This window comes from Natrix helvetica (genome assembly GCF_964273705.1).
Source record: "Natrix helvetica genome assembly, chromosome: 5".
NCBI lineage: Eukaryota > Metazoa > Chordata > Lepidosauria > Squamata > Natricidae > Natrix > Natrix helvetica.
This window is the reverse complement of record NC_138551.1, coordinates 144,380,390-144,397,448: the sequence shown is the minus strand read 5'-3', so window position 1 is coordinate 144,397,448 and position 17,059 is coordinate 144,380,390. Positions and strand designations below refer to the sequence as shown.

The 17,059-nt window shown below is 50.4% G+C and overlaps 2 protein-coding genes across 2 annotated transcripts in view; one reads left to right on the top strand and one right to left on the bottom strand.

Annotated features, from left to right (window-relative positions):
- ALPL (alkaline phosphatase, biomineralization associated) overlaps nt 1-10,189 on the top strand; it is a 38,839-nt gene extending 28,650 nt beyond the window's left edge. The window contains exons 5-10 of the mRNA XM_081954669.1: nt 1,457-1,600; nt 2,214-2,283; nt 4,565-4,699; nt 4,808-4,999; nt 6,046-6,165; nt 7,031-10,189. Coding sequence (XP_081810795.1) covers nt 1,457-1,600; nt 2,214-2,283; nt 4,565-4,699; nt 4,808-4,999; nt 6,046-6,165; nt 7,031-7,299 — 930 coding nt within the window. The 3' untranslated portion in view covers nt 7,300-10,189. The remainder of the gene's footprint in view (nt 1-1,456; nt 1,601-2,213; nt 2,284-4,564; nt 4,700-4,807; nt 5,000-6,045; nt 6,166-7,030) is intronic.
- RAP1GAP (RAP1 GTPase activating protein) overlaps nt 1-17,059 on the bottom strand; it is a 92,284-nt gene that overhangs the window by 8,537 nt on the left and 66,688 nt on the right. The window lies entirely within an intron of this gene.

Here is a 17,059-nt window from a genome sequence, read left to right as displayed (position 1 = left end):
ATTTTTCTGGGGTAAATAAATAGGTGCGTCTTTCCGTTTGAAAACAAATCCTCCGGAGAAAAGGAGAGCTAAATCTGTCATTTAAGTAGCTTAATAGGGACATGTTTTTTTTTTAATATATAATTTTAACTTTGTTCCTAGGCTGGAAATAATTATACCTTCGGCAGCCAATTCTATTTAATATAGATCTCTCGGTGTGTAATTATTATGATTACTTCGCCGCTGCTGCTGCAGTTTCGTGATTCACCTCCTAAGACTCCTAAATCCAAAGAGGAGGCTGGGACGGCAGAGCAGAAAGGGACTGTGGTCAAATAAATATGTTTTCCATCAAGACCGCCTCAGATGCTCGCCCAGCTGAATTAAGATCCTCTTCATTTGGGGAAGGAGCCTGAAGGCGCCAACCCAGCCCTTGGGCAGCGTTCAGGTTGCCTCAAATTGCTCTTGGCCTCTTTCCCGCAGCTTCTGCCAAATCTCTGGCTCGAGAGCTGGTCACGGTGATGGAGGCCTCCCTGTGCCGTCATGGGGAAGCCTCTGCCTCTTGGAGCCCTGTGTTTCTCGGCGCCATGCTCTGCTTTCCCAGGGTGTCTCTGGCTGTTCGGACCTAGGCTTACCCAAAAGCAGGAAGCCGATAATAAACTCCTTTTATTTAGGTCAAAGGGAATTCCTCTCCAGCAAAGTCCCGGCCAACAGTCTTTCCTGAGATTTCACAACTACAGACCTTGATCAGGCTTGGAGAGCTGCCAGGCCGATATCTTCCAAACGCCACGCTGTAGCAGCAATTCCTTGGCCAGAAGTCAGGAAGAGATCTTCACTCTAAGGAATTGAATTCATTGTCTCCTGCAAACTCCACTCCCCTTTCGCTCCCCTTTTATTTCCTCTGTGGCCTTGCTCCCAAGTCGACCCCTGTTCTTTAGCTGTTCCTTTCGTCTGGGAACTCTGCGCATGCATACACTGGGAACAGGCTCCAGCTGTTCCTCTGCCTCACTGATGTCTGACTCTGAAGGCAGCTGATAACTGTCAAGACGGCCATGGCCCCATCTCTGCCTCGGACACAGAGCCCTCATCAGAGCCTTCCCCAGACTCCAGGACTGGCCCAGGTTCCTCCCCAACCTCCTCACTGTCCGAATCTGCTGCCAGCTCTGCTGGCCGCTGGTGGGCCACAACACATAACCAGTGCAAGGAGTGAGATTTCTGCTTATGGGAAACCGAGTTGCCAGCAAGGCCACAGATTCTGGGAATGGTCCCCCGACCAGGAACCCTGGCCCCCTCTCTGCCTCCGACACAGAGCCCTCCTCAGAGCCTTTCCCAGATTCCAGGACTGGCCCAGGTTCTTCCCAACCTCCTCACTGTCCGAATCTGCTGCCAGATCTTTTGGCGGGCCACAACACGTGGGGAGGGGGCTGCCTTAACTGGCCTGGGCACTTCGGCGGCAGTTACGCTCTTGTCTCTCACTCAGGTCATCATGGGAGGAGGCCGGAAGTACATGTTCCCCAAGAACACGAGCGACGTGGAGTACCCGGATGAGGAGAAGTACAAAGGGACCCGGCTGGACAATAGGAATCTGGTCCAGGAGTGGAAGGACGCCAAGCCCAAAGACAAGGTGAGGACGCAGTTGGCCAGCTCAACAAAACGGTTTCTGATCCTGATGGATGTTAGCGCTAACGTTACCTAGTTTAGATAATGAAACGTCTGTGAGAAAACCACCAAGGTCCGAGAGCACCAAGGACCCCACAGTCCTCCTCCTCCTTCTCCTGCTCCTCCTCCATCTCCTCCTCCTCTTCCTGCTCCTCCTCCCCCCCTCCTCCCCCCTCCTCCCCCCTCCTCCCCCCCATTCTCTTCTAGCACTGATAGCGTTTCCTACTTTGGGTGATGAAACATTTGCAAGAACACAACCAGGCTCAGAGAGCACCAAGGACCTCACAGTCCTTCTCTTCCACCTCCTCTCACTGATGATGTTACCTAGTTTGGTTAATGAAATGCCTGCGAGACCTCCAAGGACCCCACACTTCTCCTCCTTCTCCTGGGCTCTCTCAGCCAGAGATCCACGGAGGACCACCGAGTAATCTCAGGGTCGTATCCCTTCAGCCTGGCACTCCTGAGCCACAGCCCCCTTTCTGAGCTGCCCCGGCTGTCGTCGGAAGGGAAGGGAGCAGGGATCTGGTTGTCAAAATCCTTGGCTGAACCCCCACCCCCAACTTTCTCTCTTCTCCCAGAGTGCCCTTTATCTATGGAACCGGGCGGGGCTGATGGACCTGGACCCAGCGAAAGTCGACTATGTTTTGGGTGAGTTTGGCAGGTGGGTGGGAGCTCAGGTGGGCTCTTAGGGATCTGCCCCCCCTTTAGCAGAGACTCCCCTGGAGAGCCCCTAAGGCCTCTGGGGTGACCTCTCTTGACACAACTCACTTGGCCAGTCCCGCCACTGAATTTGCCCCAGTGCCGGATGTCCCTCAATGCTCGCTTTCCAAGCACAAATGGATACAATTAGGGAAGGGATCACCTAAGGCAGTGAGGGCAAGCCTTTTTCTTATGGCATGCCAAAATTGTGTGCGCACGTGCCCACACCAATTCAATCCACCCCGCCCACCTGCGCAAGCGTGTGTGATTCCCCCCACCAGGCTCTGGAGGCTTTCCTGAAGCCTGGGGAGGGCGAAAACGGCCTTCACCGGCCCTCTGGAAAGCCGAAAATCAGCTGGCTGGCACGCGCATGCATGCCAGAGCTGACAACTGGCATGCCAGCAAATATGACTCCCTGTGACACATGTGTCATAGGTTTGCCATCACAGACCTAAGAATTAGGGCATGTCGTTTGCAGGCAATTCAAAGCCCCTTCGCTTGCTGCCCCAGTTTCGTTTAATGGGTGAGGTCGGGATACCGATCTCTTCTGAGTATGCTGCCAGTCCATTTTTTTGGCCTTTGGGATACCGTATTTTTTGGACTATAAGACGCACCAGGAGTATAAGACACTCCAAGATTTCAAAGAAGAAAACAAGAAAAAAAATTGTTTGTAGCCTCTGCCCGTCCAGTTTTTGCCCTCCCCAGCTCCCAGGAGCACTCTGCAGACCTCCCAAACCTTCTATGCATCCCACTCTTGCGAATAACAGGCCTGTTTTTAGCCTCCCCCCCCCACATATCCTGTTTTTGCCCTCCCCAGCCCCCAGGAGCACTCTGCAAGCCTCCCAAACCCTCTCAGTCAGAGGTCGTATTCAACAGGTTCTGACCAGTTCTAGACAACCAGTAGCAGAAATTTTGACTAGTTAGGACAGGCATGTCCAAAGTGCGGCCCGGGGGCCAAATGTGGCCCTTTTTCAAATTTCAAGTGGCCCGCAGCCTCTTCTCCCCACCGGAGTTATTTGTTTAGTCTTTCATAAAATACCGTATTTTTCAAAGTATAAAGATGCATCTTTTTCCCCTCAAAAAAGAGGCTAAAAATCTGGGTGCATCTTATACACTGAATGCAGCATTTTTTGCCTCCCAAAACTCTGCCCCCTTCACCAAAATGGCTGTGCATAGCCTTTAGGAGGTTTTCAGAGTGCTCCTGAGGGCTGTGGAGGGCATAAATGAGCAAAAAACGGGCCATTTTTTGCTCAACTTTGCCCCCCCTAGCCCCCAGGAGCACTCTAGAAGCCTCTTAAAGGCTATTCATGCCTTTAAAAAAAAAAGGCCCATTTTCATGAAAAATGGGCCATTTTTGGGAGAGTGCAAAACTTTTTTTTTTTATTTGCCTCTTCAAAATCTTGGTGCGTCTTATACTCCGAAAAATACGGTAGTTAATTCGCATTTAATGTTAAGGGTTCAAAGAATGTCAGGCTGAATGATCGGCCCCACATATTTTCACCTCACCAAATCTGGCCCTCCTTGCAAAAAGTTTGGACACCTCTGAGTTAGGAGAACCGGTAAATACCACCTCTGGCTGGCCCCGCCCCCATCTATTCTCTGCCTCCCGAGTCCCAGCTGATTGGGAGGGAATGGGGATTTTGCAGTATCCTTCCCCTGGAGTGGGGAGGGAATGGAGATTTTGCAGTATCCTTCCCCTTTCATGCCCACCAAGCCACACCATGCCCACACAACCGGCAGTAGACATTTTTGAATCCCACTACTGCTCTTCGCGCCCCGTTTTTGGTGAAAACAAGGCCCACAGAGGTAGGGTTTCAGGAGGCCAAAAATAGCCATCTTCATTGTATAAGATGCACCGACATTGCCACCCCCTTTGAGAGGGGGGAAAGTGTGTGTTATACCCCGAAAAGTACGGTAATTAATTACTACGAGGTTCTACTCTCCATGTGAGAGTTTCCTCTTGTAAGAAGGGGAGTTCCGGAGAGCTATGGAGAGGAGAGGGTGGGCAGTTGAAGGTTGGCACCCTGGCAAGAAGGAGCAGGGTTGGAGACCCTCACAGGAGCAGCAGCAGCCAGAACGTGTCTTGGCATGCAGCTGTGCACACCACAGCTCATCCCCAGGACAGGAAGACGCTGAAGGGCAGAAGCTGAAGGGTGGAATCCCCCTCCTCAGCTGCATGGGTGGCGTCTTCTGGGCATCTCTTGCCAAGTCCTCTCTTTCTTCTCCGCAGGTCTCTTCGAGCCCATCGACATGATGTACGAACTCAACAGGAACAACCAAACAGATCCTTCCTTGACCGAAATGGTAACCGTGGCCATCCGAATCCTCCAGAAGAACTCCAACGGATTCTTCCTCCTGGTCGAGGGTGAGCCACGGGAAGCAGGGACACCATAGCCGCTGGAGTGGTGGGGAGACTGAAGAGGGCTGGCGGGAGGGAACCAAACTGGGAATTCACCCTCCCTGTTCTCTGAAGGCGGCAGGATTGACCACGGGCACCACGAAGGAAAGGCCAAGCATGCCCTGCACGAGGCGGTAGAGATGGACCGGGCCATCGGCAAGGCTGGCATCCTGACCTCTTTGGACAATACCCTGACAGTGGTGACTGCGGACCACTCCCACGTGTTCACATTTGGGGGCTACACAGCCCGCGGCAACTCCATTTTCGGTAAGCGAAGTCTCCGTCCACTGGCGCCCCATAACACTGTGTGAATGCTTGAAATCCTGGGCCAGCAAAATGCCCCTGGGACAGCCGAACGCATGGTTCCCTATGGGGACAGCCCAACTTGTGGGTCACATTTACTTGGTCCCATAACATCGGGTCTCCCTCACCCTGGGCGAAAGGGGGCTGGGAAGTACCGCATTTTTCGGAGTATAAGACTCTCCGAAGTATAAGGCACACCTAGATTTGGGGGAGGAAAACAAGAGGAAAAAAATCCGCCTCTGCCTCCCAGCAATATGCCTCCTTGCAGCAAACAGCAAACAGACGATATACACTGTTTGTGGTGTTACATTTCAGACTATACTTGTACAGATGCTGTCAAAATTGATGTGGTCTTATGGAAGTATACGTTATTCTCTGCTATTTAAAAGAAGATACAATAGCACTGGGCCTCTTCAGATGAAGCATTTGTTTTAAAAAGCTTCTTCATTTTGTTAAGCTGGCTAGAACAATAATAAAGCAGTCTTTAAAAAAAATAAGTTTAATAATGTGAACATTCTATAGGCATTTATAGCTATTTGCAGTAAACAGCCTGTTTCAGTTTAGCCTGATTAACACAAGAAAAAAAAATCTGCCTCTGCCTCCCAGCAATTTGCTTCCTTGCAGCAAACAGCAAACAGATGGTTTCACTTTCAATTTCAGTTTCAGCATAGCCTTCCGATGACCAGCAGTTTCAGGCTTCAGGGATTGCCATAGCCTATTGCCACCTCCGCAAGCCCCATTTTCCCCGTTTGCTGCAAGGAGGTAAATTCCTGGGAGGCAGAGGCCAAAGGGTGGGGGCTGGTGGGTGGGTGGGGATACATTCGGTGTATAAGATGCACCCAAATTTTCACCCTCTTTTAGGGGGGAAAGGTGCAGCTTATTCTCCGAAAAATACAGTAAAATCTGGGTCCATTTAATGCCGGAGTTGATCCTTTCATGTCCACGTAGAGGCAGGTCCCCAAAGAGGTTATGGGAGAAGTCTTGGTAAAGATGTCATTCTCTTTTTCTAGGGCTGGCCCCGATGCAGAGTGATATGGACAAGAAGCCGTTCACTTCCATCCTGTATGGAAACGGACCCGGGTACAAAATAATCGCTGGAGAAAGAGAGAATATCTCAGCGGTCAATTTCAGTAAGTACCAAGCAACGGTTCCCTGTCTCCCTCCCAGCGAGACCCCCTTCATTTTTAAAGGGTCGTCTAGAATGGCTCTTTGGCCAGTCCGGGCTAGATTTCTCCCTGTTTTAGGACCCCCGGATCAGCCACGGTGCTCATCCCTCCTGTTCTGACCCAGGCTTCCTTAAAAAGCAAGAAACGGAGTCTTGGTCCCGACAAAACCCCTTTTATTTACACGACTGTGAATTCCTTTCATTTGCAGCCAGCAAGGCTTAGCAAACAGTTTTTCTGAGGAATGTTTATCAACACGCACCTTATCTCACTTGGAGAGCTGCCAAATAACTAGTTTCCAAACACAGGGCAAGGCAAAACTTGGCACAGAGTGTCTTATAGTCACAAATAGAACTTTCCACTCTTGAAACGACCGAAGGAACGAATTGTTTCCTGCAAAAGCCCCCTCCCCATTCGCTCCTCTTTTGTTTCCTATGGAAGGGGCCAATCACCTCCAAGGTGTGGCTTACTCCTAAGTCGACCCTGCTTTCTTAGTTGTTCTTGTCTTCTGGCAGCTCTGCGCATGTGCACACTGGGAACAGGCTCCAGCTGTTCCTCTGCTTCACTGCTGTCTAGCTCCTTCTCTGCCTCCGATGCAGAGCCCTCATCTGAGCTCTGCCCCCAGGACTGGCCCATGTTCCTCCCCAACCTCACTATCCAATTCTGTTGCCAGCTCTGCTGGCTACCGGCGGGCCACAAGGTTTGCCAAGGCATCTCTTCTCCCTTGACTGATCTCCCAATGCCAATGGGCACTGGCTCTGTATCCTGCCTTCCTTCATCTTCCTCCCCCTGCCTCTAGGGAATCACCCACCTTCTCTCTCTCCCTCCACAGCCGATACCAACTACCAGGCACAGTCAGCCGTCCCACTGCGCATGGAAACGCACGGAGGGGAGGACGTGGCCGTCTTCGCCAAGGGCCCCATGGCTCACCTCCTCCACGGGGTCCACGAGCAGAACTATATCCCCCACGTGATGGCCTATGCAGCTTGCATTGGCGAGAACCGGGCACACTGCCAGTCCGGCACGCCAGGCAGCCACTCCGGATCCATCCCTCTCATTTCAGCCATCTTCTCCATCCTCCTGCTCCGAGTCTTGTTCTAAAGTCTCCAGTTCCACGGACTCTCCGGATCGAGGCTGTTTTGGAGCTGTTTTGAGATTTCCAGCCTCAAATTACCCTCAAGGGGTTTCTGGCTTCAAGGAGGGGAAACCACATTGGACGACTTGGCTTATTCCCCAAGGAACTGCTCTGCTTTGCTCTGGGACAGAACGGTCCGTGGCGTCAGGATCGGTGCCAATCGAAGCAGCTGGAAAAGCCGGGACATTTCCCCCACCCCCCAAAACCCCTCTTAAAGGAAGAGAAGGGCTTGTCCCATCGGACCAGGAAGGAGCATGTGTGTCTGTCTCGCCTCAACAGGCATTTCCGGGCCTTGAAAGGTTCCACCTGTACCTCAAACTCTTCCAAAGACAATTCAGAACAGAAATATAATAAGGGTGTCCCATTTGCCCGCCATCCTGTTTGTCTCCTTTGACCCACTTTCGCTGTAAGTGAGCCATGGTGGCGCAGAAGTGCAGTATTGCAGGCTCCTTCTGCTGACTGCCGGCTGCCTGCAAATTTGGCAATTTGATTCTCACCAGGCTCAAGGTGGACTCAATTTTCCGTCCTTCCGAGGTGGGTCAAATGAAGGCCCAGATTGTTGGGGGGCGGCGGGGAGGGCAAGAGACTGACTGTCAACCGCTTAGAGAGGGCTATAAAGCACTGTAAAGCAGTGTATAAGTGCTAAGTGGTGGAACTCAAGAGACAATCACATCCATATCAGCTGCGTCTTAATTTGAGCCCCAAAGAATTTTCCTAGCAGCTTCCAAGTGTTTCCCCACCCCCAGGGATTCACAGGACATCCTAGGCCAGGGTGATCCAGGGCACGAAGCCCATTAATTACCAAAACCCATTAAAAGAAGATCTGCGCCTCACCCCAGCTGCCAGCTGCTGGAACACAACAGTCCTACGTAGCAATTCTGCAGGCTTTAAAACATCTCGCCCTTTTCATCCCCCCACCCCTCACTACGAATCGTGACTTAAGCAAACAAAAGTCTGAAAAACAGAAAACTTATTGCCGCAGGACAAGGAATCAAATGAAGCGAGGAGGTGGAAGTGGATACCATCCTAATAAGCCAGGGGTGGGTAGTCGCTGGCGTGAACACTGGCTCTCGTTACGCAGCGCGGTTTGTAAACGCCTCGGCTTGCCGATTAGCACAATGCACAAACCTGGTTAACTGTGTGCAGCTTATTCAGCAAACCCTGGTTACAGGAGGCAAAAGTTTGGCTTCGTTTGAGAGGTGGACAGAAATGACTGCAGACTCCACCCTGGGATATGTGGGTGGGTGGGGGACTGCTTACAAGGGCTGCGGTGTAAATATTTACCGGGGTGGGGAGCCTATTACAAACCGTGTCCCTCCTGGTGCAGAAGGCTGAGTGGGGTTCGCAAATGTGAGTCCGCGTGTCCCAGCGGTGGGTTACGACCGCTACGCCCCGGTATGGGCCTACCAGTGCCTGCCAGGAGCACTAGGTACCGTCCGTATGATGCTCTAGAGGGCCACCCGCCCGTCTGCCGTCCTTACCTGTATTTGAGCTCTTCGGGGCTTCCACGCACGCGTATAGCGCCTGTGCGACGCTCCGCTGAGCAGCTGGAGCATCGCAGAGGTGTCGCAGAGCGTCACAGACAATAAGTATACATGCATGCATGTGTGCTGCGCGCATTCATGTGGTTGACGCCGGCCCCTGTTGCACCATATTGGTTGCAACGGGATCCGGAATCTACCACTGGTGTGTCCATGCATGCTAAAAGAAAGTGCCTAAGTGGGATGCCATCGAACTGGGGTGGGTGGGAGGGGCAAACCCGTCCAAACCGGCCGAATAGCACCTGTAACTGGGGGAGGTCACTGCCCTCCACAAAACAGGGGGGGCTAGATTGAAGTCAGACAGGTCTTGGCAATGACTGTCCACCTGGAGGTCAAACTCGCTCTGGCTCTTCACGCTTTGAGCATCTCCTTGTCTTTTACTTTTGCTTCTCATGGGCTATAGTTTCGGGGCAACCAAAGAGCATCTATTGTCCCTCAACTGGTCTTTTAACACCATGGGAGTCATTCCCGCAAGCCATGAGGGATGGGCAAGGATTCGCCTTGAGAGGCCATGCGTGGAAGGGGAAGAGGGTGGGAAGGGTGGTCCTCTGTGACCATCTCTGAACTTCTCTGGAGGCTTCTGGGGGCTGCAAAGCAGGGGCGAAATGCTACCGGTTCGGACCAATTCGGCTGAGCTGGTAGTAAAAAATGCTAACGGTTCGGGCGAATCGGTAGCTACGACGATGAGCTGTGTGACAATCAGCTGTAAAATCACGCGGCATAGCTTATTGCCACACAGCTGATCGTCGGAGCTACTGGTTCGCTCGAAACCCTTAGCATTTTTTTACTACCACTTCAGACGAACCGGTAGCATGCGTGCACGAAGCGAACAGGTAGCGAAGCGAACCGGTAGTAGACTTCAGAGCATTTCACCCCTGCCGCAGAGCATCAGGCTAGGCTCCCAGTTATCATTGGTTGGGTGCAGCTTGACTTTTCACAGCTCTTCCGGTCTTCCTCTTCAGCTTCCTTACTGTTGGGCGGGGAAGGAGTGTAGGGAGCAGAGGTGGGGGCAGCCTCTTTTCCCTCTGCAAGGACAGGACCGTTGCCTCCGCCCGCTACTTTGGCAGGGTCTTTGACAGCTGAGTCTTAAGAGCACAGGGGAGATATTTTCGCTTCCAGACGGAGAAAGCGCCAGACAAGCAGCTTCTTCATCTTTTGAGGGATAGAAGGCTTCTCTGCCAAAGGTGCCCAGACCGACTGGCAGGAAGACGGGCACCGTCCACCTTGGGAGAGAGATCTGTGGCAGTTGCTCTCACTTTAAAAAAACAACAACTCTAAATTGATTTTTTTTTCTCCTTTGCTTGCATAACTTTTTTTTAAAAAAAATTGAAATTCAAGAGAAGGAGAACTCTGAAATAAAATTATGTTGGACCAGCTGAAGAACTGGCTGTTTTGAAGGAAATTGGCACTTCCAGGGGCACAAGCGGGTATCCAGAACTGCAGATGTGATTTGGGGAACAGCTGGAGCAAAAAAGCGATGGGAAAGCCATCTGCTGAAGACATTTCACAAAGGAGGATTCTTCCGAAGTTTGGGAATGAGCTCACTTCTCTGCTTGCTTGGGCCATCCGGTTCTGGATGTTGAATCGGGGGCCCTCCTTCCCGTCCCATTCGCACGTTTCAAAAGGAAGAGCAAGGGAAGAATTACCCCAAACCCATCCAACGAGAAACAGAGGAAAGAAATAGAAAAACAGAGTTAGAAGGAACCTTGGAGGTCTTCTAGTCCAACCTCCTGCTTAGGCAGGAAACCCTGCACCACTTCAGACAAATGGTTATCCAACATCTTCTTAAAGACTTCCAGTGTTGGGGCATTCACAACTTCTGGAGGCAACTTCTGTTCCACTGATTAATTTCTAACTGTCAGGAAATTTCTCCTTAGTTCTAAATTGCTTCTCTCTTGGATTAGTTTCTACCCATTGCTTCTTGTCCTACCCTCAGGTGCTTTGGAGAATAACTTGACTCCCTCTTCTTTGTGGCAACCCCTGAGATATTGGAAGATTGCTATCATGTCTCCCCTGGTCCTTCTTTCTATTAAACTAGACATACCCAATTCCTGCAACCGTTCTTCATATGTTTTAGCCTCCAGTCCCCTAATCATCTTTGTTGCTCTTCTCTGCACTCTTTCTAGAGTCTCCACATCTTTTCTACATCGTGGTGACCAAAACTGAATGCCGTATTCCAAGTGTGGCCTTACCAAGGCCTTATAAAGTGGTATTAACCCTTCATGTGATCTTGATTCTATCCCTCTGTTGATGCAGCCTAGAACTGGGTTGGCTTTTTTGGCAGCTGCTGCACACGGCTGGCTCCTATTTAAATGGTTGTCCACCAGGACTCCAAGATCCCTCTCACAGTGACTACTATTGAGCCAGGTACCACCTATACTGTCCCTGTGCATTTGGTTTTTGTTGCCTAAATGTAGAACCTTACTCTTTTCACCATTGAATTTCATTTTATTAGTGCCCAATGTTCAAGTTTGTCAAGATCCTTCTGTATCTTAAGCCTGTCTTCTGGAGTGTTGGCTATTCCTGCCAGCTTGGTGTCATCTGCAAATTTGATGAGTTCCCCGTTTAGCCCGTCATCCAAATCATTGATGAAGATGTTGAAGAGTACTGGGCCTAAAACAGAGCCTTGGGGTACTCCACTGCATACTTCCCTCCATGTAGATGCAGTTCCATTGAGGACTACATGTTGAGTGCAGTTGAGAGGCAGTTGCCACCCATGGCTGCTCTGCTATGAGGGTTGGGGGATGATGGGTTGCCAAGGAGCTTCAGGGCGCTTTAATTGTGGAGTGCTTGCAGAGGGGAGATTCAGAAATGTGCCTTTAGAGGCGGGAGGCTTGCAGATCGTATCTCTCCACTGAAATCTGGGACAGTTTGACACCTGGGCTGACCGGTGGAGGGAGGGAGGGAGGGAGAGGACACATCGCCTTGCTGGACCCAGAGCCCCTATTACTGAGGACAAGGGGTGGGGAAACACCCCCCCTCCCCTCGTCTGGGGTGCTTCAGAGTTGTTTGCCAAGCCGAGTCAACAACACTGGACTCAACAGAGAAGTGTCTGATCTGGCACCTTCATAAATACATTTATTCCTATATTTATGGTTCGTGGTTTTGCTCGCCACGTCCCACAAGCGCAGGCGGGCACAGAACGCTAGTCAAAAGGTGTCAGGAACCGAAAATGACAAATAACAGAGCAGGGGTAGATGCTCAGCACGAAAGGGACATTGCAGAAATGCCTGGATCAGACCGAGGTGCGGTATGTCCCGGGTCTCCTCTGGGGGTGACCGCATCAAGGCGGACCCACTCAAGGGGAATGAAGGCAAACGCACGGTTTTCCTCGGGGCAAGTGGGCCCAGAATGAATTCTGGACCCCCCTTTTATTAGCAGCGTATGCGGAAACAAAAGCATTCTGAATTATCATTGGTTACATACAATACATTTGCCTGTCGCTCAAGCGGTGCTTTTTGGTGTTAGTATCTTATCAGCTTGGACTGTGTGTTCCCTAGGCTGCTTTAGCCTGGAAAGTCTCTGTTATGCATTGTTCTATTTTGCAGACACAGCTTTCTAGATGGGGTCCTCCCAGTGGGCATCCAGCTCAACCCGCATTCAATACTCAATTTATTTCAGTCCCAAATTCCGTATATGTGTTCCAATCAGGAAAACTGATCTGCACACATACCATGGCGACCTCATTCCCACACCGAGGCGGTGAGGAACAGCCCTTGGGTGGCAGGCTAAGATTTTATGGTGGCTTAGCCGTTGCTAGGTTTGACGGCCAGAAAATTGGCAGTTCGAGACTCCGGCACTGCGTGATGGCGTGAGCTCCCATTCCCACTCTAGAAAGCCTTAGTAAGGCCGCACCTAGTGTACTGCATCCACTTTCAGTCACCACACTATAAAAAAAGATGTGGAGACTCTAGAAAGAGTGCAGAGAAGAGCAACCAGGATGATGAGGGGACTGGAGGCTAAAAGATACGAAGAACTGTTGCAGGAACTGGGCATGGCTAGTCTAGTGAAGGGAAGGACCAGGGGAGACAAGATAGCAGTCTTCCAATATTTGAGGGGCTGCCACAGAGAGGAGAAGGGGGTCAAGCTATTCTCCAAGGCACCTGAAGGCCAGAGAAGGAACAATGGATGGAAACTGACCAAGGAGAGATTCAATCTGGAAATAAGGAGGAATTTTCTGACGGGGAGAACAATCAACCGAAGGAACAGAAGTTGCCTTCGGAAGTTGTGGGAGCTTCATCCCTGGAAGCTTTCAAGAAGAGGCTGGACTGCCATCCGTTAGAAATGGCGTAGGGTCTCCTGCTTGGGCAGAAGAGGGCTGGACTAGATGACCTACAAGGTCCCTTCCAACTCTGTTAATCTGTTTATAGGGCAGCAGCTAATGGAGGGCAAGGGGACAGATGCAGACAGCTCTGGGGGTCTCCCCAGCCTCAGCAAAGCCCCCCCCCCGCCCAACAAGAGGGGCTTCCTGGTCCAGAATCACACAATAGGGTCACATTTCAAGAGAGAAGAAGAACTTCAAGGCTTCTTCATGGCACTGCCTTGAACACATCTGCCTGCTCTCCTTTTCCCTTGGTACACGAGGCTGGTGGTCAAAGGAGGGGACTTGGGTCTCGGAGAGGAAATGCCAGATTCTGACCTCTCCCCACCCCCACCCCCACCCAGTGAGCAGAGCTCCCCCCTCCTTTTTGCTCTGTGTCTAAATTAGCCACAACCAAACAAACTTTTCTCCTTCTGCTGAAGTTTACTCAGGCTCCTGGCCAGGGGGAACATCGCAACCGCTAATTGGCCAAGAGCCTCAGTGGAAAGTTCAGATTCCGAGGAAGAAGCTCGGCAGCCGTGGCACCTGGTGCCTTGGCTGTATGGAAGCCCCTGGGGAAACATCTGGGCAGAAGGGAATGGCGCTGGCTCTCCCTGGCTCCGGCAACAGACAGCCTCATCCATCTCACCTGAAGAGAGGCCACAGATGTTTCCCAGACAGAAGTTGACCACGGAAAGCCTTGGGAGGATTCTTAGTGGACAACCAATTAAATATGAGCCAGCCGTGTGCGCAACAGCCAAAAAAGCTGATGCAATCCTAAATTGCATTAACAGACAGATACAATCAAGATCAAGGGAGGGACTAATACCACTCTAGGATACTGCATCCAGTTTTGGTCACCCCACTATAAAAAAGACATTGAGACTCTAGAAAGAGAGCAGAGAAGAGCAACAGGGATGATGAGGGGGCTGGAGGCTAAAACATACAATGAACAGTTGCAGGAACTGGGCCTGGCTAGTCTAGTGAAGAGAAGGACCAAGGGAGACAGGTTTTCATTTTTTCATTTCATTTTATTGGATTTGTCAACCGCTCCCTCTCCCCAAGGGGACTCGGGGCGGTGTACAGACAGAATAAAATACATTATATACAACAATTACAAAACCCCATAAAAACAAATTAAACACAAGTCTGTACAATAGTGCAAAAATTAGTCAGATTAAAACCAAATTAAAATACCCCCAAATTTAAAATAACCGGCCAGGAGAGTCGAGGGATTAGATCATGATTGTGATTGGGCCAGGCCAGCTAATTGGAACAGGTGGGTCTTGAGTTTCTTACGGAAGGAGCGGAGATCAGTAATGGTTCTAATGTCAGGGGGGAGGTCGTTCCAGAGGGTCGGGCCCATCACAGAGAAGGCGCTACTCCTGGGCGTCGCCCGCTGGCATTGTTTGGCGGACGGCACCCGGAGGAGTCCCTCTCTGTGAGAGCGAATTGGTCGCAGGGATGTATGGGGTAGGATGCGATCCCGCAAATAACTAGAGGTTAGCAGTCTTCCAATATTTGAGGGGCTGCCAAAGAGAGGAGGGGGTCAAGCTGTTCTCCAAAGCACCTGAAGGCCAGACAAGGAACAATGGATGGAAACTGATCAAGGAGAGATTAGAAATAAGGAGAAATTTTCTGACAGAACCATCAACCCAAGTTGCCTTCAGAAGTTGTGGGAGCTTCATCACAGGAAGCTTTCAAGAAGAGACTGGGCTGCCATCTGTCAGGGATGGTGTAGGGTCTCCTGCTTGGACTGGGGGGGGGGGGTTGGACTAGATGACCTACAAGGTCCCTTTCAACTCTGTTAACTTGTATCTGGATTGGTCAGGGAAGGTTGCACTTTCAGGATCCTTTGCTTCAATTGGTGGTTATCTCTCAGTTCGCTCTTCTTGGTCACTTCCAGACCCCTTCGCAGTTACGGCCCTGAAATGAAATTCCAGGTTGATTTTTCTTCTTCTTCTTCTTCTACAAGATGCCCCCAGCAAGTCAGATTCTGGGGAGAAACGCATCCCTCTGCATGCCTTAATCCCAGGTCGTGCAGCCGGGCACGGACGCTGGCACAAACCCCAAGCCACACAAGTGTCCTCAAATGCCACTCAGGCCCCTCTGCCCAGGTGGGTGTGGGTGGGTGTGGGCAGCCTCAAGAGAGGCCCCTGGTTGCACTTCTCCTCCTGCCTCCTTGTGGGCGCAACAGGGGCAGAGAAGAAAGGGCACGCCAGATGGGCAGGTGTCCTTTGAAGCATAGGATGCCACAAGGGAACCTCTGGGCAGCTACTGGCTCCGATTCTTGCCAGGCCACACAAGCAGGCCACCGGGGGACAACGGGTCCTCCCTTCCCGGCCTCAAATGCCTTGTGGTTATCGGTCAGTTTCCACCACCAGGACTCCTGACCCAGACAAACCAGCCAGCCCTGTGGACCAAGGGACAGGCCAGAGTGGATTGACTTCCCCGCCTGCCCAGTTGAATGTCAGGTCTGCCGACCAGCCTGGCCACCGACCCTCTACTGAGGTTCGTTTTTGAAACGTTTTTCCCCTGCAGAAACACTGCAGAGAAGAGCAACCTAGAGGATTAGGGGACTGGAGGCTAAAACATAGGAAGAACGGTTGCAGGAACCGCAGGGGTGAAATGCTACTGGTTCGGGCCGGTTCGCCCGAAACGGTAGTAAAAATGCTTAACAATTTTTTTAAAAAAGTTCGGAACGATCAGCTGTGCTGCGCGATGGTAGGAACTTTCTTAAAAGTTTTTTTAAGCATTTGGGGTCCGTTTTTGCTCCCAGGAGCCTTCCCTGAGGCCTGCTAGGCCAAAAACGGGGGATTGGGGAGGGGTGCTGCGAAAGAAAGAAAGGAAGAGAGGGAGGAAAGAAAAAGAAAGAAAGAAAGAAAAAAAGAAAGAAAGAAAGAAAGAAGAAAGAAAGAAAGAAAGAAAGAAAGAAGAAAGAAGAAAGAAAGAAAGAAAGAAAGAAAGAAAGAAAGAAAGAAAGAAAGAAGGGATGGGAGAAATAAGGCAAGGAAGGGAGAAAGAAAGAAAGAGAAAAAAAGGAAGAAAGGAAGAAAGAAAGAAAGAAAGAAAGAAAGAAGAAAGAAAGAAAGAAAGAAAGAAAGAAAGAAAGAAAGAAGGGATGGGAGAAAAAGGCAAGGAAGGGAGAAAGAAAGAGAAAAAAAGGAAGAAAGGAAGAAAGGAAGGAATGGGAGAAAAAAGGCAGGGAAGGGAGAAAGAAAGAGAAAGAAAGGAAGAAAGGAAGAAAGGAAGGAATGGGAGAAAAAAGGCAGGGAAGGGAGAAAGAAAGAAAAGAAAAAAGAAGATATAGGAGAAAAAGGCAAGGAAGGGAAAAGAAAGAAAGAAAGATGGAAAGAAAGAAAGAAAAGAAAGAAAGAAAGCAAGGATGGGAGAAAAAGGCAAGGAAGGGAGAAAAAAAGAAAGAGAAAGAGAAAGAAAGAAAGAAAGAAAGAAAGAAAGAAAGAAAGAAAGAAGGGATGGGAGAAAAAGGCAAGGAAGGGAGAAAGAAAGAGAAAGAAAGAAAGAAAGAAGGGATGGGAGAAAAAGGCAAGGAAGGGAGAAAAAAAGAAAGAGAAAGAGAAAGAAAGAAAGAAAGAAAGAAAGAAAGAAAGAAAGAAAGAAGGGATGGGAGAAAAAAGGCAGGGAAGGGAGAAAGAAAGAAAAGAAAGAAAGAAAGAAAGAAAGAAGGGATGGGAGGAAAAAGGCAAGGAAGGGAGAAAGAAAGAGAAAGAAAGAAAAAGAAAAAGAAAGAAAGGAAGGAAGGAAGGAATGGGAGGAAAAGGGCAGGGAGGGGAGAAAGAAAGAAAGAAAGAAAAGAAAAGAATTGGAGGATGGAAGGAAGAAAGGAAGAAAGAGAGGGAAAAAGGAGAGGGAGGAAGGAGCACA